The sequence below is a fragment of the Phaethon aethereus genome (assembly GCF_964289735.1).
Source record: "Phaethon aethereus genome assembly, chromosome: 7".
NCBI lineage: Eukaryota > Metazoa > Chordata > Aves > Phaethontiformes > Phaethontidae > Phaethon > Phaethon aethereus.
The window spans coordinates 32,389,403-32,415,418 of NC_138583.1; the positions used below are offsets into that span (position 1 = coordinate 32,389,403).

The window sequence follows — 26,016 nt, forward strand, 5'->3', positions numbered from 1 at the left end:
GTAGAGGGAGAGAGGAGAACAGAGCATACAGAAAGGCAAGATGGCATCAAAAGCAGATGTAAAAGAACATGTTTTTTTCCTACAGGACCAAACCCTGAAATCTAAACAATTCAAACCTATGTTTCTAGTGTTGCTTTGCTGTATGAGCAATTGCTTTTGTGGCTTCAAATAGATTGGTCATGGAGACATCACCGAGTTTATTACTGGTGTTCACAAGCTAGGCAGTATGACATGGAGCTCATGCCATGAATAACATATATAGTCCTTCTTAAAGGTAAAAAAGCACACACTAAGAATTGTAGCACTAGTCTGCAGCAGTTTACTTCCAAGTATAAGATAAAATTCAATTTAATCTCTGAGGAAATACATTTATTTAATTCCTAACTATTTTTTGTTGTTGTTTTTTTTTTTCCCCATAGCTCGCACCTTCCCTTCCATTACAAGAAGATTTCGTTTACCACTGGAAAGCAATCACCCATTACTACATAGAGACGTCAGGTAAAAGAAGAAAACATTCTGGTTTTGTCTCTTTATTGTGAAAACTACAATTCCCAATTTCAGTGTTGTTAAAAAGTAAAGATTAAGAAATACTAAAATGAGTCATGTCTTTTATCAAAATACCAACAATAGTAATTAGTAATTAAAAATATTGTGTACCTCCATTCATCCCTTAAAAAGCAGGCATGAAAAATGATGCAAGGGAAGGTCTTCTTTCCTGAGTACCATGTAGAGAATTGTACCTTTTCATATGTGACCCAATTTCTGTCTTCACATATTCTATTTAATCTAAACAGACAACTACAGAAATGTGGTCCCTGTTGTTCAGCTTTTATTGTTTTACATCAGGGATTTTATTTTTCTTTCCAAGATTTTAACAAAAGTAATTTTGTGGTCATAGATTTTATCAGACATATCTGAATTCTGTGTGCTCAGTATATAGGTGTTTTTTATTTACTGTCTTTTCTCCATGAAAGGTATTTTGATAACATATCTCTGAAAAATGAGTTTGTGAGCAGGTTTAGAACACATTTTGTTAAAACTTATCCAGACCTTATTCTGCTCTTCTAAAAAATGGGTATTCTGATGAAATATGGCTGTAGTTGCTTTTTTCTTAAACTTTTCCCTGTTGTTTCCTACAACAGTTATAAAACATTTCAATGTTTAATTTTTGTCCTAGTTATTAAACTATTAAGTTTTAAAATTGAATGTTACCATGCTTTCTTCAAACTTATTAGTTCTGCATTTCTGTGAGAGTACCTATTGAGTCTATGTTTGTGTCTGGGACTGGTGATCTTGTTTATATCAATATTTACTCTTAGAAGCTGAAACTCGACCCTTGGTTCTAGATGCCCATCTTTTGGAACGCTATGTGATGTTTCCTAACACAGATATGACAAGGTAGTAGGGGGAAGCTGACACCTGCAGTTACATGGTATAGAATAAAAGCTGACCTCTCTCCCAGACTTTCAAAAGTCTTGTGAAAAACAAGTTTCCACTCAGTGGATATATTTCTGTTCTCTGCAGTGGGAGCAGAATTATTTCAAGGAAACTCAAGCAAAACACTCTAGGCTAACTGAAGGTTGTGGTAGAGACCAAAATCACTGTGATATGGCAGTTTTCCTTTGTGATCTTGTTGCCATTTACATGCAAGTGACAGTTATTTTTAGATTATTGCATAAGAAGTAGTAACCATTTCCCTAGTGGGATATTTGTTCAAGTAGAGTTTAGCTGAAAAAAATAAAAAGGAAAATCTCCACATGTGGGTGTGTTCTACAACATGTTAATGCCAGCTCCTCCCTGCCAGTGGCATAAATCCACAACAGTTTCATGACTTTAGTGCAATTAAATCAGTCTTGCCCTTTCCTTCAAGTTTGACAGAATGCTTTCTTAATGCAGGAAGTATAAAAGACAAATCTAAAAGCTTTTGAAGAATAAACAGCATAGAGTTTGGATTTTCTTTGTTGTTATTATTAGCAAAAACATTTATTTAGTTACCTAGTTTGTAAAGGAGCTGATCATCTGCAAATTAAGCTGATCTTAGAAGCTGTTTATAGATTTCAGAATACTATGTGAAGAGTCAAAGAGGAAGTTATCAAGACAGGGTGGATACTAACCAGAAGATTGAGAGTTGAACCTTTCTCTCCCTAAGCTTGGTTTCTGGCTGTAAAAGTTTTCCTTTTTGACTGTGTAATTAATGCATGTTTTGAAATTTGGCATTTCACCATTTTCCCCATTGCAAGATTAGATATCTGCCTAATGCATATTCCAGTTTACATTTCCAGATAGAGTTCTGAAAATTGGATTTAAGATGTGTTAAAAAACTTATATGGTACATATGAGATTCTTTAAATGAATGGTCATGTTTTTAAATTTGAAATTTGGAATTGAACTTAAGAAAATTGAGGACAATATTTTAATCATTCGTAATTGCACATCTCTTCTATTTAGATGACAAAGCTCCTGTGACTGATACCAACATTCCTTCTCACCTGGAACAGATGTTGGATATTCTCGTTCAAGAAGAAAATGAGAGGGAATCGGGCGAAACAGGACCGTGTATGGAATATTTGCTACATCACAAGATTTTGGAGACACTCTACACATTAGGAAAAGCTGATGTATGTACTTCTCAGCAGAACAGATTATCTTTTGTGGGGGCTCACAATTGTAATAGGGACTGAAGTTCTACGGTAGGTGGTAGTGTGGGACACTGAATTCTAGCAAATAGCTGTTTGCTTATGTTACCAACTTACTACAAATAACAGTCTTTTACAAGTGTGATCAAAATGAGACAACCAGTGAGTTGCTAAGGCAGAACCCTGAGATTTGTTACTCACCACTCTGATAATATTGACTGTGAAGCTAGAAGTAGGAGAAACATTTTTGTTCAGTCTAGAATTTTTCTGGCTTCTACAAGACAGTATTATCCTTCTCTGTTAAGTATTAGGAGATTCTTCAATGAAGAATGCTCTACTAAATAAAAATTTTGTTTAATTTTTCACAGTGTGACGAGTTATTGCTCAGAAAGACTTCCATGTCAGAAAGCATTGATTTAAGCTTGTCCTCAGACAGCTTTCACATCCGAGTCTTTGGTATGAGTGCAGCCCTTGGCAACGTTGTCTGGTTCTTCTCATGTGTGCTTTGTGGCACAAGTGAAATTAGCTTTACGGTCTTGGTGCATTCTTGCTGATACCTTTCTTGGCAGACTTATGAGCTGAGATATATGGGGTTGGATGGATCACAGGGTGAGTTAACTTGGCAGCCCTTGTGCTAGAACTTTTTGTATCGTGATACAGATGCAGTTAGGAAAGCATGGTGTGTCCTGTTCCAAGGATGAGTGGAGATCTCCATGGTTTCATTCTCATTCAGCCTTTCACACGTTGTCATGAGTTTTTAATCTGCTTGATTTTATGTATGTAGACAATGTAGGGTACTAGCTGTCAGAGACTGGAATTTTCCTTGTTCTGGAAGGACCATGGCTCTACAATTGCTGTTACTATACCAGCTGTCTTACAATCAGGCTAAGATACCTGATGTATTGAAAATACTTGCTCAGAAATACAGCTCGTTCAGGAATCTATAAACTTTGTCAAGAAACCAAGATGAAATGGAGACATATGTGAAGTGGGTAATTAGTAGTATGTTTCTAAGAGTTGAGAGAAATCATTTTGCACTCATGCAAATACGCCTATACAAGCAATTCTTGTACAGCCTGTCTTTATACTTTGCTGCTTCAGAGTTGCTACATCTGAAGTAAACAGAGTTCAGTGCTTGCAAGATGTTGCAAAGATCTGTTCTAAAAAGAATAATATCCTTTCACAGAATCACTTAGACTTAGTACCTTATTGAAGATGCACCCGGATGGTGCACATTTTGTCACTCTTTTCAACGGATTGCTTGACAACCCAGTAATAATTGGGGATTAATAATCTAGGGATAGTTACCTTGGAAGGAGGACTAGATTAGGCAGTTGTCATTCCTAGCTGATGCCACCCATGCAGTGAACCACATGAGGGAAATGATGTGGGTTAAAATTAACCTATGGCATAACAGCATTTATTAGCATGGTAGAACACATTGGAGTCAAGGCAAGGTTTAGCTAGAAACAAAGGTACCTAAAGGACCATGAGCCATCAGATCTCGTGGAGATAGGAAAGTACTTTCATGTGACATGGTACCTGAGTGACAGTAGAACATGGGTCTGGATATTCCACAGATATTTGTTATTTATATTCTGCTGAATCTCAGGCAAGACAACAGCTTGCTTTTGTCCTGGAATATCTGTGCATTTATAACCACTTTATCTGTCTAAGGTTAATTGCTTATGAATTTAAAAAAACATTTGTAGACCTTAAGAGTTTATATTTTATCACCGTATATTTGTATGTACTGACTCACTGAATTGCTGGATTTTGTGGCATCTGCTGTAAGACAGCTGACCTGTAGCCAATTGGTTAAGAGTTAATTTCCCCTTATCACTGTATTGATAGACAATATTTCCTGGAAAGATTGGTAGAAGTCTGCACAAGAGCAATTAACTGAAAGTATGAATAATTTGAAAAAGAAAACAGTAATGAGATGCAACTTTTTTTGTTGAGCTCTGTTAAAATCGATAAAAGTAATGTGTTAACAGATGATGATTTTTTTTAAAATATTTTGGATAAATTATTGCTGTTTGATTAGCCATTTTGAGTGACAAATTTGTGTCTGTGTTTCTCTCCAAGTTTGTTGTATTTTCTTATTCTTCATTTGGTTTTGTTGCAGTGCCCTCCAGGAATGAAACAGCAAGTTTTGGCTTTTTATACAAAACTTCTTGGAAGAATACGGCAACCTCTTCTTCCCCACATAAATGTGCATAGGCCAGTGCAGGTACTGTTCAAGTTTTAAGTAAACTGTATTTTTGTATGGCAAGTTTCTCTTACTCTGCTGTACCTAATGGTATCTTTAATTCTTTATTGTTGAGGTAGTTAAAGAAACTGCTTGAGTGCAATATCAGTTTTAGTGTATTCATGATTAGAACCTTGAACTGTCACTGCAATGCAAATCATGAGTAATAAAGAAATCTTGTTCATAGCAATCTAAATCTAAAGCAAATGTTCAAATCAATAATCATACCTCATTGTACTATGTATATAGAAAAATAATTCAGTCCATCATTCCTGGAAAAAGCTATAACTCGCTCTCTGTCTTAATTGTTCACTTTTCTTTCTGTGACAGAAATTAATCAGGCTGTGTGGTGAAGTTCTGGCAACACCAACAGAAAATGAAGAAATTCAGTTTCTCTGTATAGTGTGTGCAAAACTGAAACAAGATCCATACCTGGTCAACTTCTTCCTTGAGGTGGGTAAATGAAATAAAAATTTTCAAGGTGTATTTACTGTGTCACAGACAAAATCTAATAGACAACTGGAGGTATCACATTATGCTTCATAGCTTAGTTTTCATTCATTCTGTGATTTTTTTTCCTGTGATAATAGAAGGGGGGGGGGGGGCGTTGTGTTTGGTTTTTTTCTTCCAGAGACTTGATACATCTGATTATTTTTACTAGAATTTCTTTCAGGGCTCACAAATATACCTGCCTGCGGTCCTTCTCCTTTGCAGTGAGAGTGCCTTTAGAGGGCACTCTCCAAGTTAGAAAAGCATTTTTTTTATCCCAGGGAAATAGTAGGGATATGAATTGTAATGTAGAATGCTGTGTGAGGGAGACCTTGGATTTCTTATGTTGTTCTGTCTTCAGCCCAATAAAGACTAAGGGACAGATTGCATGAGGCATTGAAACCTTGCAAGTTGCTGTGTTCTGCAGGATTGGGCCATTATTTGGTAGTGGCACATATGGTCTAGCTGCAGTGCCAGCTCAAAATCTACAATATGACGTTATTTTCTATCTGTAAGAAAGCCAAATATCTTTATTCCCTCTTCAAACTTAACATGTGGCATTGATGAAATCGGGGTGGGAGGAGAAAGAATTTCTAGACTGGCTTTCTGTTCCCATTTAGAAGGAGCATATAAAAGTTTAATTTATAAAAGTCCATTTAGAAATGCCTCCTGCTACCACTTTGATGTGGTGACACAGTGTCTATTAAGCATGTGATACATAGGTGAAAAAATGTAGGTACAGTACCCCAGGACTATTTTACAAGCCATCTGTAGACAAAATCTGTAACAGCAGAGGCTGCTAAACAGCAAAGATACATTATTTTCCATTAAGTATATGAATATAATTTATAAGTCAGTTAATAAAGGACCCATCTTACATTTATTTTTACCATAAGTAAATACCACCCTAATTGCCATTGTATCCACCGTAGTTGTACGAAATGGTATAAGTAGAAATGGTATAAGTAGAATAAGTAGAAATGGTATAAGGATTGAAAAGTTCGTGGTTAAACATTAGAAGCACTCAGAAGCAAACTACTAGATACATTACATGCAGAATATGGTAGGTAGAAGTCCAAACCAGGATTACTTTTTACATAATTTATGTAAGTTGTAGGGTTTGAACAGAACCCTCTGAATGACTCTTACACTCAAGTACTGCCCTTGAAATCAAACCTGAGAACCCCAATCATAAAAACCACAAGTGTTCTGTCAGACTTCAGTGTTCTTCCTCAAAAGAGCAATAGTATTACATTAAAAATCAGACATGGAAAAAAACAGATGATTCCAAATTTCAGAGGCATCTCTAGTTTCACAAAATGCTGGCAATAGAGTTCAGGCAAGCTGAAGAACATTTCTCCTGTTTCTTTCACGACATAACTCTAAATGTCATCACCTAAGGCATATGTCTTTACAACTTTTGATTGTTGTTTCCAGTATTTGTGGTGCAGAATTGTCCTTTATTAGAATACAGTATTCTGTTTGTTCACACCTATGCTTCTTAGAGGTGCTATTGTTGTGACTTGATATTTGGTTTTGACCTTCAAATGCATGAAAGGGTAAATTTACAGAATTCTGAGTGGCATTTATCTCTCAAATCTCCAACACTTACAAACTGAAATGCAAATACACTTTTCCAAAGCACTCTGTTTGCATCTCAGATGGTTTTGCTTCCTTCTTTGACTTTTCCTGATCAGTTTCTACAGTATTTCATGAACATGAAAAACCAAGTAGGTACAAACCTGGGGTTTCCTCGGTGTGAGTCCATGTTAAATAGTTGGTTATTAGAAAGCTGTTTATATTTTAGTAGAATCTTTTACCTATATTAATTAACCAATAAGGCTATATGTCACAACTGTATCTCTTGGGCAAGTGACTTTTGTTGTGGAAATAAGAAGTGGAAGAACTGCATTCTACTTTTTGAAACCTTTAAAATCCATATACTAATTTTATTTTGACTTTAATTTATTCCTTTCTTTAAACTGTGTTTTACTTGTTGTTGTGTAGAGGGAAAGAACAGACATAGGGATGTTTGATTTATCACCTCTATCTTGGTCATTATTTTATGCTAAACTTGTTAACTCGTGTTTTTCCTTATTTGTTTTGTCCTTAGTTGGCCCATCGCATCTCATTTCATCTTAAGCGAGATTTCCCTTGCAACTGATTGTTCCATGTAAAGGGATACTTGTTTCTCTGTCTTTCACTTTCTGCTCTTGAGACCTTAAACAAGTTCTGATATAGTGTCTGTTAAAAAGTTGTACCTTCATTTTATAAAATGAACAATAATTTCATTATTCACTTCTACTTTCGTTACGACAAATTACCAGCTTTATATTTCTCACCATGAGTGAGTAGAGATTCTAATTAGCTATGGTACCACTTGATTTTTTCACAGAATTCTTTTTAAACCTGTCTGAACTTAGACATGGCATCATCCACCACAGATTTTGAAATTCTGATAGTTACATATTACAAAAATATAAAAATGTATTTTTATATCGTCTGCTTGCTGTTGATGCTGAATTCACTTAGAGGAATATTTTGTCTAGAAAGCATTGAATATGTATTTTATATAACCTTTTCTATTAGGTCATTCAGGATCCTGTTTTGCACCTTTACAGGAGGCAGGTGAGCAGCTAAGCTGCAGAGTTGCATGATTAGACAATTGGAAGCTTAAATACATGCAAAAACTCTGCCTTTCTGTTGTTCAATGTACAGACTGCTTTGTGTCACCTGCCAATGTAAAAGTAATGAGCTATGGACAAATTTCTAGGGGCATTTATGCAGGTTAGGTCTTCTCATCGATGCCTTAGCTAAACAAACTATGGCCTTTCAAATGACACAAGAGTCCAGTCGTGAAGTAACAGGCCAGTATATGATAAATTAAGTATTTTACAAAATATTATCTAGTTTTTGAAAAAAGTAGCTTTTCTCTTTGGCAACCCTACCTGCTACTTGAGTAGTGCCAGCAACAACGTATAATCCAGGATTGAAATGCTGTTCCTTTAGTTTTGCTTTATACGCAAGGCTCATCACTGTGATTCAGATATTCCTGTGTATTGATAAAATATACGGGAGGATACTGGAGGACTTTAGAAGATTTAGAGGGAGACAGACATGGTTCAGACACACATTTTGGTTGCTTTGCAGCCTTATGCATTTCACACTGTAAAAAAAATACATGGTGAAGGAGTAATTTTTCTATTGTAGTCAAGAATCATACTTTTTTTGTAGCATGCAGTGTGCTGCTTTTACCACTGGGTTGCCTTTCCAGGGAATTGGTTATATGAGTGTATCACAACATTCAGTACAAACTCTCCACAATGAACGCACATCAAGCAAGCAAGCATTCACAGTAGTTCTCTAGTTTGCTGCCTAAGACTGTTATGTAATTAGTCCCTGCTGGTTTGTATGTACTCAACACCATTAACCCCAAATGGTTACTCTTTTAAATTATTAATGCTTGAGATACATTTGTAATAATTTTGGTGTTACCACAGAGGAGGGAAACGCTTTGGATTTATAATCTCACTACTGTACTCACTTGAAAAAATGTCTTGTGCTGAAACCTAATTTATAGTTCTAATATAGTATTATTCACCTCTGCTTATGCCAGAAGAGCACTGAATTCTTGCCTTGCCATGAGTTTCTTTTTGGTATTACAGAGCACAAATTTAAATGTCTCTTTTACGTGCCGGAGACAGATTTATGGGAAGAGAGATGGGTTGCTTTCTTTCAAGCTATGCAGAGATGCTTTGTAGCTTCCAAGAAGGCTCTCTTTGATCTGTTATAGTATTCAGTGCCCAGTGCTGACTTTTAGTATCTTCTGTCCATTCAATCTACTGAACTTTTTCTTCATGTGAAACACAACTTGAGAATACTCAGCTGTCATAAAAGACATTTTTTCCATTTTGTGTTGAAGATAAAATCTCAAGAAGTTTAGAATTAATTTAATTGTATGACTCTAACTGGAAGTAGTGTTTCAGACGCTAGATGAATTTGAGGCCTTGACCGAGAAGGAACGTTTTACACTGTGTGCTAGGGTCTAAAGGTGCACTCACAAGGTGAATAAAAAACTTCCATCAAATAGTGGGCAAATCAAGTGTATATTTGCCTTCAGTGGTGGAGAGAAAAAGATGCCACCTCTTTGTAAACGGCATATTCAGCCTTGAACTAAAATGGTACAGGGCTTAAGAGAAATTTAAGCAGGTTAAAAAAAGTGCAAAGTTTAAAAACTCCCATGCTCCTGCAACCCATTACATTCTACATGGTTACTATCCAGCCTTGTAGAGAACTACTTCAAATGCTGATGTAAAAAAATTGCTTTTAGTAAATTTCTGCTTCAGGATGGACAGTAATTTCAACCATGTAATTCCAACAAAATGCTTTGCAGAGTAAGTTAAAAGCAATGGCTTCCAAAGGATCAGCAAGTGTAATCACAGAAGACATGCTGAGAGGCCAAGACTCTTTGACAACAGACACGGGACAGCCTGTTCAGCCTGAAGAAATATCTAGTGCTGCTGGAGTGGAGCAAATGGAGAAGGAAGGTGACCTCCCGCAACAGGCGGATGATCTCTCTTTCAGTCTGGATGAACTAAATGTCACATCATCACCCGAGTCCTCCACTGTTTGTCCCAATCAAGACTACAATTTAGTGAATTCTCTATTAAACCTCACTAAAAGTCCTGTGAGTTTTTTTTTGTTGTTGTTCTTTTTAACGTGATAAAATGATGAAAAAGTGTGGATGCTGTGTGAAGTGGGAAGGAGTGAATATACATGTATGTACACAACTGTATTTTAACTATAAGAAGTAAAACGAGGTTTCTTTTGCAGGTGGTTTTTATAAATTGGCAATTTTCTTTGCCAATTCAGATTGAAGTAAAGATACTATTTTTTACATTAATATTAAGTTTGTTGATGGTAATGTGTTTTTTGAGCAATTTGTGTAGGATGCTGCATATTTCACAGACAAGCTACACAGGGTAATCATTAGGTTAAATATACCACAAGAGAATATTTTAAAAACTACTCACAATTGCACTGACTGAACCAAATCCACTTTTTTTGGAAGAGCACTGGGCTATCTCTAGGGTTTTGATTTCTTTGAAAAACAACTGGTATATGTCTTACCCAGCTCCATCCTCGATTTCATACTCGGATTCTTTCAGAAAACTTAGAGGAGGGTAAGCCTGTAATTGCTACAGCAGTGTTGAGAGCAGAAAACCAAATCTACCGATGTGCCTCATTATTGTTAAGGGATAGTTTACATTGTCTAATATCTTGGTCTTATGCGGACCTTCAGCACTAGTTCTGTCAACCTGAAGGCTGCAGTTGCATTCTTAGTATTTGACATGGATTCAGGTGAGATTCTTTATTTTGTACTATCCAAATTCAGTAGAAATAAATTGTAATTGCTGGAAAGGCAACAAAAATCAATGCATTCACTCACTGTGGGGGAATGGAGTGGTTTTATTTGGGAGATGTTTGCTTCTTGATTCCAAGTGAGTTTCATTCACCCTCTGACTAATTCTTCCATGCCCTTCTGCCAGGATGGCCGGATAGCAGTGAAGGCCTGTGAAGGTCTCATGCTTTTGGTGAGTTTGCCAGAACCAGCAGCTGCCAAGTGCCTGACTCAAAGCACTTGTTTATGTGAATTGTTGACAGACAGGCTGGCCACCCTCTACAAAGCCCTGCCTCAGTCACTGGATCCCTTAGACATTGAAACAGTGGAGGCAATTAACTGGGGGTAAGAATTTTATTTTTGTATTTAATACCCAAGGTAACTTTATACCCCTCCCTGAAACTAATTTTCTATAGGAAGATAAGATGTATAAAATATTCACATCCCTATGCTAAAGTCTCAAGAGCAGAGCTGAGATCCCAGCTGCAGCATAGTGGTACAACTTCGGGCGTCCAGTGTATGTGTGATTTCTGACATGGGGCCAGGTTTGGCTGCTAGTGCCTTGCAGAGATTCCTCAGGGGCAAGTTTTTCCACTGAATTATGTTAGCAGTTTGTGGTGGTGTAGTTGCAGTATCAGGGACAAATTATTTTCATGTTCAGATGTTAAGGATTTAGGAAACATAAACTTTTCACTGTACACAGTGAGCACTGTAACCTGCTGCAGGGGACAGGAAGGATGTCTGATAGCAGCCTGTTGCAAAATTTTTGCAGCAAAAAAGGAAAGAATTACTGCATAACTCATCAGCATGAAGCAAAAGGTACATGCCTGTTATCCTAACTGCTTGCGTGTTAGATTCTCAAAACATTTCTCTTCCCCACTCTGCCTTCATTATTATGAATTGCTCGTGATCTATTGGTGCTGAGACAAAAAGTAGATATGTGCAAAATAACTACCAAAATTTCTGGTGGTTGGAGTTTGAAGTTAGAAGGGAAAAAACCCACAACTTTGAATAGTGGGATAAATAAGTATTGGAGTGCTTTACCAATGAAAAATGGTGAATTTGTAGAGTCTTTAAATTGGGATACATGTTTTTTTCTGAAGGATACAATCTAGTTCAGGTACACATTTGTCATTTTGGTGGACTTGATTGAGGTCACTTAAAGAGTACAGAAGAGCAATTCCCTTTATTTTACGGTTCTCTGACTACAGGAGTTATTGATTCATTTTCTGTGGTCTGTTTCCTGCGAGAACAAAGCTAGGTGATCAGTTTTCCCTTCTGACTCAAGAAATACTTAACCAAACAGAGTTCTTCTGCTGTGCATACTATGTATCCTTTAGCATGCCACTGAAAAAGCATGTAGTAATAGCACTAGCAGAATAGTACAGACCAGCAGAAAAGCTGTTTTAATGTTCACTTTATTGCAAGTAGATCATTTATTACTCTGTTAAGTTCAGTAAGAATAAAGTCAAAGATTCTTCAATTACTGGTAGACTAAGTATTTTTCCCTGTGTTCTCTAGTTTGGATTCCTATAGCCACAAAGAAGATGCATCTGCTTTTCCAGGGAAAAGAGCGTTGATTTCGTTTCTTTCATGGTTTGACTACTGTGATCAACTCATCAAAGAAGCACAAAAGGTTTGAAATGTTTACAAATGATACGAATATATTTATCAAATAAGTAGTTCCAGTTGTTTCTTAGCTTTTGAGTTTGAGACGTACCATTTTCTACTTTTGTTTCAGACCACTGCTGTTGCTATGGCAAAAGCTGTGCGGGAACGATTTTTCATTGATGTTATGGAACCTCAGCTGATGCAAACGTGAGTAGCATGCTACAAGACACAGCAAAACAGAATCTGAATCAAGCTTAATTTTTTTTCATCTGAAATCCACGGCATATCTGACATGAAGTCTTTTGTTCAGTTCAGAGATCGGAATCCTCACATCAACTGCGCTATTGCATCGCATTGTGCGTCAAGTGACTTCAGATGTCCTGCTGCAGGAAGTAGTTTATTTCATACTTGGAGAACACAGAGAGCCAGAAACTTTGACAGACATCAACAGACATCCATTGCGACACAGGTTAATCGAACACTGTGATCATATTTCTGATGAGGTGAGAAGTGGTAATGTCTGCTGGCCAGTTCTGTCTTGCACAGAGTCTGTAAAAACACCATTGTGAGGTCTTTTCGTATTTGTGTCAGCTAACTTATTTTGCCAAGGAAAAGAGTTCTGACTGCCAGCCCTATAAATTCCCTTTAGAAAATGAAAGGCAAGCTCTTTTCTCCAGCTAGCACATTGTTCCTGTTAATAAAGATTCTTTGCTGAATTTGCTTGCCCCCTATGCATATCTAGTTGGGCTTGCTCATCTGTAAGATACGGCAAAATCAATTTCTGTAATTACATTTTAATTCATGCTTTGTTATATGTTGCATTGCTGTTATTTTCCATGTGTCAATTCTGTCGTGTTACCACATAAGGCATAGTTAAAAGCTTGTTATTTTTTATATAAAGTAACTGTGGTCAGAGAATATACACAATGCCAATTAAAAGATGATATAATAACTTTAAGCACTTCACACACAGTAAACGTTGTTAAAATAATTGACTTCACTAAAATCCCGTCTCAGGAGCTGCTTGTTTCATTTTTTCCACCCTCTTCTTTTTCAAATAAAAACCAAGCTTGCCTGAAATACAAATCTATGCCTTCACATACCCATTTTTTCAGTACACTTATCTGCTCACCCTGTCAAAACGAGTTATCTGTATATATTAGTTGATCTTTGCAAAGCTAAGCACTCTAAAGCTGTCTTTAAAAACTGTCTCTGTATTGCTTAAAGTCAGTCTCCTTTAAAAACCTATATGATATCCCCATGTAAAAATCTTAGCCTATAGTTCTAGTCATAATATCGCAGTATTACTTTGTTTCATTCTGGGTTTTTATCACTAACTTTAAGTCCTGTTCTGTGTCTCACTTGCACAATGCTAATCATCTTCCAGCATGGATCTGACTGTAATATGCAAAGCTAAGTTGCCAGTTCTCCGAATGTTCTTTGTATTGTACTTTTGGCAGATTTTAGAGTAATTTTTATTTTACAGGAAAAAAATACATCCACATAGTGATCTTCAAATGTGTGTGAACTCTTCATCCATGTTTATACCACATTCAGCATAACAATTTCCTAATTCTTCTTAGGATTTTTGCTTCCTTCCATAATGTAAATAAGTGATTGCAATGTTCTAGGATGTACAAACCAGATATAAGGCAAAAAGCATAAGGCAGTGGTTCATCAGGTTTTTTGCTTTTTATGTTGCAGATCAGCATAATGACTTTACGAATGTTTGAGCACCTTTTGCAAAAACCCAATGAGCACATTCTTTATAATTTGGTTCTGAGAAATTTAGAAGAACGAAACTATATGGAATACAAGCCTCTCTGTCAAGAAGATAAAGATGTGGTTGAAAATGGACAGATTGCAGGAGCAGTGTAAGTTTTTTTTAAGGGAAGTTTTCACAACAGCTAACTTGGATCCTTATTTTTAGAGCAAAACAGGTTTTTTTCAGTAAGTGAGCATAGATAGCACTGTGAGTGCTGTATGTATTAATCCCTCTCCATAAGGTGGTGCAGAAATTACTGTGTCAGCAACTTACGGAAAACTTTAGAACAGTAAAAGAAAAGCTAAAATTACCAAAAGCCTGTTTCCAGAACAATAGGCACACAAAGGTCTTCATATCAATTTACTTATGCATCTACCTAGCTTAAGTCTATGCATATTGGTATTGTTTTCAGTGAGATTATTCTTGAAGTCAATCACTTAGGTCTCTTACTTACATTTATGTTCTTGAATCATTTTTTGATGGAAGAACTTTTCTGAGACACTTCACATAAAATCCTTTTAATTACCCTACATAACTCTTGTAAGTCCCTTTTTTACTGATGGAGGAGTAAGAACTAGTCACACCAGCTATTTTAGGCATTTTAATTTAGATATTTCCGAGTCATTTAAAATAATCTAATGATTTCCTGGAGTATGACTCTCTCTCATGTAAAAAATGTGGCTAAAGAGTTTAACTGATTTAATGCAGTCATTTTGTACGAGTCAAAAATGTCTACTCTGTTGTTCCGATCAAGAAGTTAGGATTTTTCTTCAAAACCAAGTTTGTTGGGTATTTGTAAAGGTTGATATTTATGAATATTAATTAGGTAAAAAGACATGCATATGATCGTGTTCTAAACATCTTAGTTGTTCAGAGAAGAAAAATAGAAAGCATGCCCTTTGACCTAGAGATTTTCCTGCCTTCCATAACATGCTGTGAATGATTATGTTTTTGTCTAATATAATCTCACAGAGACCTAGAAGAAGATCCGTTATTTACTGATCTGTCTCCAGATAACACATTGTCAACTCAAGAGTGGTTCAGTGCTTCACCACCTGTCAGTCCAGAACATCCAAAAAATGATGGGAAGACTGAAGTTCATAAAATTGTAAATAGGTAAGTTGAAACAAACACTTAAAGAAATCTCTGAATGTGTGGGTGTCTGCACATACTGTGCAAATCAAATGTACTCTGTAATGGATGTTACTCTGTGCCAGCTGGTAAAATGACTCCACAGAAGGAAATTATGTGGCATTTTATCAGAAAGCTACTCCTGAAAGAATAGAGCTTACAATAAGTAAAAATAATTCAACATAAATGAGAAAAATAGAAGAATTTTACAGCTCATAGTTTAGTTGAATATTCAGATTTCATGATGAAAGGCTTGTTCTTTATAAAACTTTCTTTTCTCAAAAATATTTGCTGTACTTAAACTGCTGTTACAGGACTTGACCTTCCTGGAGAAGTTTGGGGAGTCTTGCCATAAACATTTTAGGGGAAAGAACCCCTCAAACTTCCTAAAGTTCCTTAAACACATATGTATAAGTAAAGCATTGCCATGCTAGGGATAACCTTGTGCTCCCTGAAAATGGAGGGACATCTCTGTCACTGGTAACATACCTTTCTGCATGTTAGATGTACTGCAAATTGGATATCACAAAGAGGACAGGCTCTGCTCTAAGCAACTTAGTGATGGTAATTCTCTTAGCAACTAATATTAGGACAAATGCTGTTTGCTCTGTTAATACATGCCAGCAAAGCAGCACTGGTATTTCAGTGCTGACCTATCTACTTACCCAGAAATAATCAAAGGTGTTAGCCAAAGGAAGCAAACAGCCTGAGGACAGTCAGCATAGAATGGTGTAGTCACTTCTTGCCCTCTTTCCCCCAGTACTGCTATATATAGTTTATGGTGGACATGGTTTGGAGCAAAGATGCAAAGTACACTCCCCTAAATTCAACTCATGTAATCTCCATCAGTGAATAGAAATGTCTTCAGGATTTGCAATGTTTTGTAAATTTATATTTTTTCAGATAAGATGGACCCCATACAAAGAGTCAGCTACTACATATTTCTGCATATAAATCTTACAGCGGCCCCCAGCAGTTCTTGGGGTGTGGAGAAAGCTGAAATTTGGAAACAGGGTCCAAAGACGGAGTTTTATTTTGCTGTCCAGAAACTTTAGGGTTTTTTATTTATTTTTAAAGGACAGTTCCTCTCTAAGAAGATTCAGAATTTCCTGGTGCTTTTTATGTCAGATATTGGTGAAGTAATAAGGGCATATAGTATTTGCACTACATACCTGGCAAAGGCAGGTATTTATAACTGGGACATTTATATGCAAATATTCCCGTGTGTTCTTAGATGTTCATTTTTTACGACAAAAAACTATGGTAAATAAAGCTGCCTGTCCAGTAGGTTAAAAAGAATTTTAACTGTAACTCTCCTCCTCTTTTAGCTCATTATTCCCCAGTAGATTTTCCATATGCTTTATAATAAGATGGAGTCTGACCTATAGCAAATACTTGACCTGGTTATGAATATTCCTTTTCATCTCCATTCTCTCTGCTAAGGCTCAGAAAATGCTGAGTTTCTTGCCTCTAGTGCTAGGTACAAAAATTTCTGAAGTATGTATCTTGTTATTACAAACAGCAGCTAGAATAGTGTCCTGGTTTCGGCGAAACCACGACAAATAGACATGCTTAAACAGATTTCGTATTCTCTGTACTTCACATAAAGTTGTGGTAGAATCTGTGGATTAATTGGCCACACATTTCAGTATTGTGTACCCTGTTACAGATGATGAGAAAGTATTGATCTGGTGCTCTGTGGATTATAGATATTCATGAATGTACTTTTTTTTTCCTTAGTTTTCTCTGTCTTGTACCTGATGAAGCTAAGTCATCATACCATGTGGAGGGTACAGGTTATGATACTTACCTCAGAGATGCCCACAGACAAGTAAGTCAGTGAAGTCTTCCTTGGTCCTTCAGCATTTGAAATGCTTCTGAGACTATATAAATTATTCTATAAATAGTCCTATTAAATGCATCTTTTTATAATGGAAGATGGGAAAATTCAATTTTTATTTTCTAATAAAAACTTACCTGTGGAGACCTTTTGATGGTGAATATACCTTGTCTTACTCTAGTGGGAATAATGGATGACATTAAACGCATTAATATTTATATAACAAATACACTGAGAGAAAATCTGAACTGCGGATAGATTCTTAATTTGCTTTTGCATTTATCTGCATTCTCTTGGAGAATTGCCTGCCAAGCTGCTTGAAAGGACTAAAGGGAAATTAAAATGCTGCATAGGAGTTATGCAATCTGGGACTTGAAAAATAAAGGCTCATCACAGGGAATGCGCAGCCTAAGGCATTCAGGTTTGAAGTTGGGAGTTTTGATAGGTAGGAAAGCTTTATGATTTACTGTTTTGAAATAAATGCGGGATTTGTTTTTACAAACGTAATCTAAAGTTTCATTAGTCAGAGGACACTCACCGTTTATTTGCAGCTTTCTTATTGAAGCCCTGTGAATCTTCCTTCTAGAATTGAAAAATTTATGCAAAGGAGTAGAGTTACTGAGAGCGCTATATTTAGTAGGTACTTCAAAAATCCCATAACCTCTGAATTATGATATCAGCAGTTTAAGATGGGAAGCTTGGATTTTTCTATTTATTATATTGTTTTATCTGTAGTCTCCCTTGAAAAGCAAGGGAATAGAAAACAAAGAATAGAAAACAAAGGCTGATGTAAAATTCCCCTATGTTCTATTCTTGGATTTCAGAAAACACATATAATCTTTGTATCTCTTTCATGCCTTGGGAAAAAGAGTATTCTGGGAGTTATTACAGAATTGGTTTCTGTCACTTCCTGACAATGATACAGCTACTCTTAAAATATTTCCCCCCTAAGAATAGCCCTGCCTATTGCTATTACTACATCCAAATAGCTGTTCTGCTCCATATTTCTATTCCTGGTAGCCTGTACAAGTAGGTAAGCCACATGCAGTGATGAATTTCTGAGTCTGTTTTGTCTCTCTTTTGCTGTTTATTCCTGTGTTCCTTATTTTCACTGCTATAACCTGTGCTCCTTTCAATATGTAATTCCCTAAAAGTGAGACATCAGGCAGCCCACAGCAAATCAGAGGCAGAGGCAGAGGTTGAGAAAGACTGTTATGGGTGACAGAAAACAAAGAGAAGGAAGAGGAAGCCCTCAAGTACTTTTTTTATTTGTATCTCCTGCATATACAGATGCCTTTCCCATCCTGGGAATTAGAGAGCAATATAGATTGGATAGCAAGATAAGCTACACATAATACAGTAAAAGTGTGGTAATGTCCTGACAACAAGAATGTATATGAAAGCAATTTCTGCTTTAGAAGAACCCTTATCAGAATATGTATTGTTGGCTTTGCTTTGTGTTTTGGCCCCAGCTGCTGTTCTCCACTCATTGTGTTTTTGAGACTACCCGAGTAGCATGAATATCAAGAAGAAAATGAGGTGCCTGCACAGAAACCAATTGTGTTTATTTTAGAATGACTGTTCTTTTGTGGCTTAGATTTTTAATGTATGGTTTTAAGGTATATTGAGTATTAAAAGAAAAGAAATGGTTTCTGTGGAGGTTTCAATCTGTTTTCCTCGCTACTTTTTTCTAGTTCCGAGATTATTGTGTCATCTGCTTACGGTGGGAGTGGCCTGGATCTCCCAGATCTTTGGAAAAGTGCAATTTAGAAGCACCATTTTTTGAAGGACACTTCTTGAAAGTCCTGTTTGAAAGAATGGGCAGGATTCTTGACCAGGTAAGGAAAAGCAGGTTATGAATTCCATTTCTGATACTTTTATCACTACTAAAAGGCTGATCTCCAAGGTCCCATGGAGTCCCATCACTCAGATGTCTATTATAGCATTGTATTATTGTGGAATGTCCCATGTTCTTGGTGCAGGTCTCTGTAGATGGCAGGATGTTGTAGTGATCAGCATGATCAACTTAACAAAAGCAGAGAACAAAAGCTCTCTTATCTTTGTTACTCACTTCTTTGTGTACCAAATGTTTTCTTGACCAGAAGTATAATTTAAATTAATGAGTAAGACAAGAATATCCTTTAAGTAAAAGAAAAGGGTGAGACAGTATCTTCGGAATCCTTCAGTGCTAGCATCACTGATTCTGTTTTCATTTTCTAGCATTTACACTTAGAAAGCATGTACATTTTTCAGTAAATAAAACACTGTACAGCTCCCTTATGCCACATTTCAGTGAACTTCAGTCTGAAGTCGTGTTCTGGAAGCAGTTTACGTCACTGTGTAAGATGAAAAGAACTTACTGTATCACTGCTAACATTTCCCCCATTTTTTCACAGTTAGAAAAAACTGTTACCAGTGCATGGAAGGTTTCTAGAAGGTATCCTTTTCCATTGGCAATGTAAAATAGGTTTTTTTTTTCCTGTTTGATTATCTTCAAATAATAAAAGTACAGTTGCCAAGGGCAAACAAATGAGATATGATCTGACTGGCTCCTTGTTCTGAAAAGGGGGTGTGACATGTCAGACCCAGATTAGTACAAAGGAATTTAAAGAAAGTGAATTTTCCTGATGTATGTTTGTTTCTGTGTTTAGCCAGCCTGCATGAGCCAGTCTTTCTGAGAGGAAGTGAAGTTTCAGGGAGGTGAAAAGGCGGTTGCCCTATGTGAAAACTTAATGTTTGTTTGCCTTCTATAAACTCTGAACTTAAGTTAGTCAAGTCAATATTGCTGCTGTAGATCAAGAAGATAACTTTTATCACCAGTGAAAACAAGCCCTGAAAGTCTAGATTGCCCTCCCTGTAATACCAGCTGGCATTGCTACAGATGCAGTAGTACCAGTTTCAGAAGTTTGTACAATTCTTTTCTTTTCTGCATGTGGAGCTATCTATTGAATAAACAGTTAGCTGTGATAGTGCCAGGCTTCCTGGTCATAAGCAGGACAAGAGCCATTTGAACATATAAATGTGTAGGAAACATGTCAGGAAGCCGGTAGTAGCCTCTAGGTCAGCTCTGTGAGTGTTCAGTGGAGAAGGATGTTTGAGAGTACCAACTTTTATAATTCAGAAGTCAGAAAAGAAAGCCAAATACTTCCATAGTTACATTGTGTATTCTCGGGGTTTTGCTTCCAGTAAGCATGTTCTGCACACTTCATTAGCTGAAATGGTTATAGATTAGTCATGAAGAAAACTGGGCATCATCAGCTCTTAGGGAAAAAAAGCCTCATGTATATGAAAACCTTGTCTGAGCAATGACACATAAATTGCAAAAAGTAAAGAACCCAAGTTACATCCCTTGAGAAACACTTGAGTGTCAGATATGTACGGTTACAGCAAAAGTAGCATCTGGCATGGAAGCACAGTGCCCATTTTGATATACTGTCTGTCAGCATGACACACATTTGGGTTAGTCAAGCAAGGTGTTACGATCTGTGGTGTCGAAAATGGTTCTTGACCCCAGAAGAATTAAAATGAACTGCCTGAATCAGACAGAAGGGATAAATTCTTATGATATTGTACCAAACCCCTGTCCTAAAAACCAAACCGAAATTTCTAGGGATTATTCACAGTGAAACACATAAATCACATAGGGAAAAAAGCAAAACCCAAGCTGTCAAAACCTGGGCCCTATCAATGACAAATTTGACATAATGGGTGCTAATGTCCAGACAAAGTGAAAAACGTTGAAAAGCCTTTAGTGGTGACACAGTACTAATTACACATTGTGTTCAATGTCTTTTTTGCTTTGTCACGATAATACAGGTAGTGCTTGTGTTTTTATCAGTTTTTATCAGTAGATACCAGAAAACTTTGTAGAGGTAGTAGGTGTCATTAACCTAGTTTCAGCTGTCTTCTGTCAGAGGCACACAAGTGAAGTAACTTATTTCAAGGCTGTTCAAATCCAGTACCTCATCTGCTAGACAGTACCTCCTTCCTCCTGTTATAAATACTACGTATTTCTATGGAACTGACTGTTGCCCAAGAATTTTATAAGAATTTCCTGAACTGCAGATTTTGCTGGTTTTAACCTTTTTAGTTATAGAGAAATTTTTTAGGATGTTATCTGATACAAGGCTGTTGTACTGAGTCTGATGACACATATGGGCAGAAATAAAAGCTCTGTGTGAAGAAGCAGCTTTCCTTAATGCTCTCAGTTAGTTCAAATCGCAACAACAATCTGTCTGCAGCACGTGTTCCTACTTTGTTTCCTTCTCTTTTTGTGGATACCAGATAATGCTCATGGCTTCAAAGCTTCCTAATGAATTGACTGACTCAGACAACCCTAAAGACATTCTCCTACAGTTCAGCTAGGTAGACAGAGGAATGGATTTTTTGGAAGGAATTTGTGTCTCTGTCTGCAGAGTAACTTTTCCACAGTAACTCAAAATGTAGTGATCTCTTTTACCTATAACATCTCTGGTCCAGGGTCTGAAAGCTTCGTTTGTTAGAAGATTGGGATGAATCTATTGCTGGAATATCAAGTACAGAAATAACTGCTACTGACTGGGACAAATATGTGCTTTCACTTTAAAAGATCTGTAAGACAACTCCCTTTGCAATGCAACAATGTGTAGTAATGAATTCAGGAATAAGGTACCTAAATATTAGTTACGTGTCCACATCTAGTTAGCGGAAATTTTGTCAGAACAGCCCCAGTAGTCTCTGGAATTACTGGACTGAAAAGCAAGTAGGTGTCTCTTTTAGTGGGAAGTGAATCACCATCTCAGCTTCCTTTTAATGCATTGACTGAAAGCTCGACTCAGTTGCCTGAACTGAGGTATCTGTTGCCATTTTTGTGATGCCCAAGATATTCCCACAAGCTTGCAGTTACAACACAGATCTTGCAGGATCCACCCTCTGTGGAACCATCAAGAGACCAGCAGATAGTCTCGAGCATTTGAGATGGCACGAGACATTTGTATGTAGGCAAGTGTATCGAGTGTCAGATCTCTGTTGAGTAGGCCAATGCAAGCTTAGGCATGTAGACGCATCTAAATATATCTGTTTTAATCTAAAGCTGAATTCTTCCAAATCTTGCAGTCTAGAAAAGGGAAGAATCTGTTCTCTGATTCTTCAGTGGAATGCTAACTTGAGAGCATAAAGATGATAATTTGAGGCCATGAAATCATCCTCTTCTAGATGTGATTATGCCACTGAGGATGTTACTGCCAATATGCAGTCAAAGAGATTGAATGAGGGCCCTGTAATCCACTTCAGGTAAAATCAACAAGATTAAGTTAAACTATCTGGGTGTTGGTGATACCTTCAGAGTGGCATAGGGATGTACCAAGGGAATGTCTGTCCATCTCTTGTCAATGTAGTCTGTTCCACCACTGAATAGATGGAAGGAATTTCCATTAGTTTGCAAATTTTGGGCTGAATTAAACTGTCAGCTTGTTTTCACTGTCATGAGAAAATCAAAGATGGAAGAAAAAGTACTTGGAACATAAAAGAAGCTATGGTGAAAGTACTTGCTTTTACGGAAGTGAGTTTCTCACTGGAATGGTAAAATCCTTTAAGCTAGGCACTCTTTTTTTGCTAGAAAGTTAGGTACTATTTTTTTCCTCATGACTGATCAGCATTTTCCAGCATCTGACAGTGTTGCCTCTCCCATTTGATTGATTTGGGGAAAGGAGGTAGCGAAGAAGCTCAGAATGTCATGCTGCTTTCCGAGCCTAGGACTGTCTCACCTCCCATATCATGCTGCCACAAGATGACTAGGCCTTCTGCAAAGGTACTTTCCAAGAGAAAAGAAAGTAGAAGAGAAATACCATATTAGCCATAAACATGGATTTGTCTCAATTTCCTGAGCTCATCACAGATACCGAGGAGAAGCAAGCAGATGTTTAATCTAGGCTGATTCTATGTTTTTTGTTTAGCTACTGGGCTGAAGAAATATTTCACAGGCAGAGGACTTACCCTACAACAAACAATTGTGCAAAAGCTTCAGGTGGTTGTAGCAGTTACATGGATAATAAAATCTAATTTCTAACTGTGATATTCACATCACTCCTGCTGTGGAAAGCAGTGTTTTGGGCTTGTCTTCTAATCTAACTTTTAATCTTTTTATATTCATAACCCTGCATATAAGGTTCTAGTAGTTAAATAAACATTGGCTGGATGAAAAGAAACCAGCATGAAAATAACTAAGCACTGTGTTTTCCATTTTTTGCAGCCCTATGATGTAAATTTACAAGTTACGTCAGTGTTGTCCAAACTGTCCCTGTTTCCCCATCCTCATATACATGAATACCTTTTGGATCCTTATGTAAACCTAGCTCCTGGCTGCAGGTCTCTCTTCTCTGTTATTGTCAGGGTGAGTAAGCACACCATTAATATTTACATATGGCTATACAGCAGTGATATATTTAGTAACTTTGTAGTTAGTGGTAGTAGTTGCTGGCTAGTTTAAGTTGTCAAATGGCTTCTCACTGAAAATAGATACTTACCCTCTTGCTTTGAAAATCAGAATTATGGATTTTCTGCCAAAAACATTGGAAAATGTATTTCCCAGCATTTATTTTCATTCTGCGTATCTTCAAAATTGTTTGTTTGCTTTGTTTCTTTGTGTAGATGCAAAATATCCCATCTGGTAATGATGTTGCTTTAAACTGGACTAGGGCACGTTGTTGTCACTTGCAGGCAATGTCAGGTAGTGCTGTAAGAACAGGCTAAGTACAGGTTTGCACCTGGATGGGAAAGGACACTCCTGAATACCCTGTGGCTGGATGCATATCTGCTCATCCTCCTTTTTTTCTGATGAAGGCCTTTCTTGACAATGAAGTCCTGATTTTTCAAAAGTCCTCTTCCTTTCCCTCTCTGATTCCATCCCTTCCTGCCAGACCTGCATCCTAGAAGTGCTGGCTGGGTGCCTGTCACACTGCAGTCTTCTCAGCCAGTGATCCCTCACCTACCGCTCGCACCAGCTGTTATTAAAATGGTCAGGAGCCTATTAATGGTGCTTGCCCAATACTAACAGAGGGCTTAGCTCCCTTTTTCACAGCAGCCCTCCCCATTTCAAAATACAATCTTCACTCTCTTTCCTTGTGTTTTCCCTAAACCCAGGAATTTACTGGTCATTTGCCTGCATCAACATTTACTAATACAAATTAATCATTGACGTACTTAAAATAAGTAATGCCATTTGTGGCAATGGCAAGTAAGGCTCGAGTTCCTGTCCTTTTCTATCTCTTTTTACTTTCTACACCCATTTTTTGGGGTCAGAGCAGCCAGTTGTTTTGTGAACCTGTGAGGATGCTGAAGTGGGTCTGCATCCTGGGCACTGAAGGCTGTCATTTAATCTTGCTGCCAGGCACTCTGCAAAGGTGTTAACTCGTGTGTTGATGGCACTGTGCTTTACAGGTCGTTGGGGATCTCATGGTTAGAATCCAGCGCATCCCAGATTTCACTCCCAAACTTCTGCTGGTTAGAAAACGCCTGCTGGGTTTGGAGCCCGAAGGGCCCATGTGAGTAAAAACATTGCATATTCTCAAAGACCCGCGCTGGTTTTTGTGTGTGCCCGTCCTGATTCTCTGCTCATTTTTTTTCTCTTTCTCAGCATTGACCACATGACGTTACTAGAGGGCGTGATTGTGCTGGAAGAATTCTGCAAAGAGCTGGCAGCAATTGCATTTGTGAAGTATCATGCCTCATCTACACCGTAAGCAGCCTTGATGAGCAGCCATGCCGTAACACCACCTCGCCTGTTGCAGTGAAAAGACTGTTGACAACACCGAGATAAGAAGAGGTGGTGCCTCCTGGCAAAGTGTCAGTTGACATTTGGCAGAATTGGAAGACAAGTTACTTTCACCAGATGTTGACATTGCAAGAGAGGGGGATTCAAATGGACCTAGAATATGATTGAAGGCATTTTGGGAGAAACCAATACATAGCATTTCTAGCCACTGTGTGAAGAGCTGCAAAAGCTGCATGAAGAACCACAGACATCAGACCTCGGTTATTCTGTTACAATGACAGTGTTTAGAGAATTGGGTCTTTTGTATGTTCTGGGGCTCACATGCACCAATTCGCTTTTTGTGACCATATTACTTTTAAAAAGCAAATTAATTTTATAACATTTTTACCTCCTAATTCTTGTTCCTTTCAGTTGGATATATGAAAGGAAATTAGAACTATAGCTGCAATGTATATTATTAAAAATGAAGAGGTTCAAAAAATCCACCAATCCATATATGGTGGGATATATTAATGAGGGATCATTTTTGTTTTGGTGAATCTTAAAGGCAACTCTCAGCTTGATTCCCTGATGGATTACTTGAGGAGATATACCAGTGTAAAATCAATACTAATGGAATTAATCTTAATTCAGCATCACATCCATAACAAATATATTTGAAATGTACATGTTTCTAGCATGTTTGTCTCTCATGTGATTGCTCTTCAGGTTATCTGTGTAACTAGATTTGCTTTAGGTTTTTGTATGTGAACTCTAGTTGCTTGACTCATGTCACCTTTACAGGGAAGTTAATTACAGGTCATTAGTAGTTGTTGCTGAAACTGTGTTTTCAATTTCTCTTAAATTGGTATTTAGCCTGAATTGGTTTAAGAATCTTTTGTGCCTTGAAAATTGGCAGCATAAACATTCTGTCATTTTTAGAAATGTTGTTATTGCTTATCTAACCATAGCAATAGTGCCCAGCAAAAGATTTGACTGATGCCAATTCAGTTAAAGCGTTGATACCATATATAGGACCAAACTTGATGTCTGCTTTTCATAGTGCTGGGATGCAGAAATATCTCTCAGTGAACCTTTTTCAATATGAATACTCTCAGCCAGGGCAGGCATTTGCATTGCAAGCAGAGGGCCATTTGGTCTTC

General features: G+C 37.2%; 1 protein-coding gene across 1 annotated transcript in view; it reads left to right on the plus strand.

The window, feature by feature from the left end:
• FHIP2A (FHF complex subunit HOOK interacting protein 2A) overlaps positions 1–24,842 on the plus strand; it is a gene marked incomplete at both ends in the record, with an annotated part of 32,434 nt that extends 7,592 nt beyond the window's left edge. The window contains 16 exons of the mRNA XM_082002371.1: positions 420–498; positions 2,449–2,618; positions 4,765–4,869; positions 5,218–5,340; positions 9,770–10,063; positions 10,926–11,122; positions 12,299–12,413; positions 12,519–12,595; positions 12,699–12,891; positions 14,093–14,262; positions 15,126–15,269; positions 17,025–17,115; positions 18,819–18,962; positions 23,354–23,494; positions 24,541–24,644; positions 24,737–24,842. Of these exons, the coding sequence (XP_081858497.1) occupies positions 420–498; positions 2,449–2,618; positions 4,765–4,869; positions 5,218–5,340; positions 9,770–10,063; positions 10,926–11,122; positions 12,299–12,413; positions 12,519–12,595; positions 12,699–12,891; positions 14,093–14,262; positions 15,126–15,269; positions 17,025–17,115; positions 18,819–18,962; positions 23,354–23,494; positions 24,541–24,644; positions 24,737–24,842 (2,253 nt within the window). The remainder of the gene's footprint in view (positions 1–419; positions 499–2,448; positions 2,619–4,764; positions 4,870–5,217; positions 5,341–9,769; positions 10,064–10,925; positions 11,123–12,298; positions 12,414–12,518; positions 12,596–12,698; positions 12,892–14,092; positions 14,263–15,125; positions 15,270–17,024; positions 17,116–18,818; positions 18,963–23,353; positions 23,495–24,540; positions 24,645–24,736) is intronic.
• Positions 24,843–26,016: the final 1,174 nt, after the last annotated feature.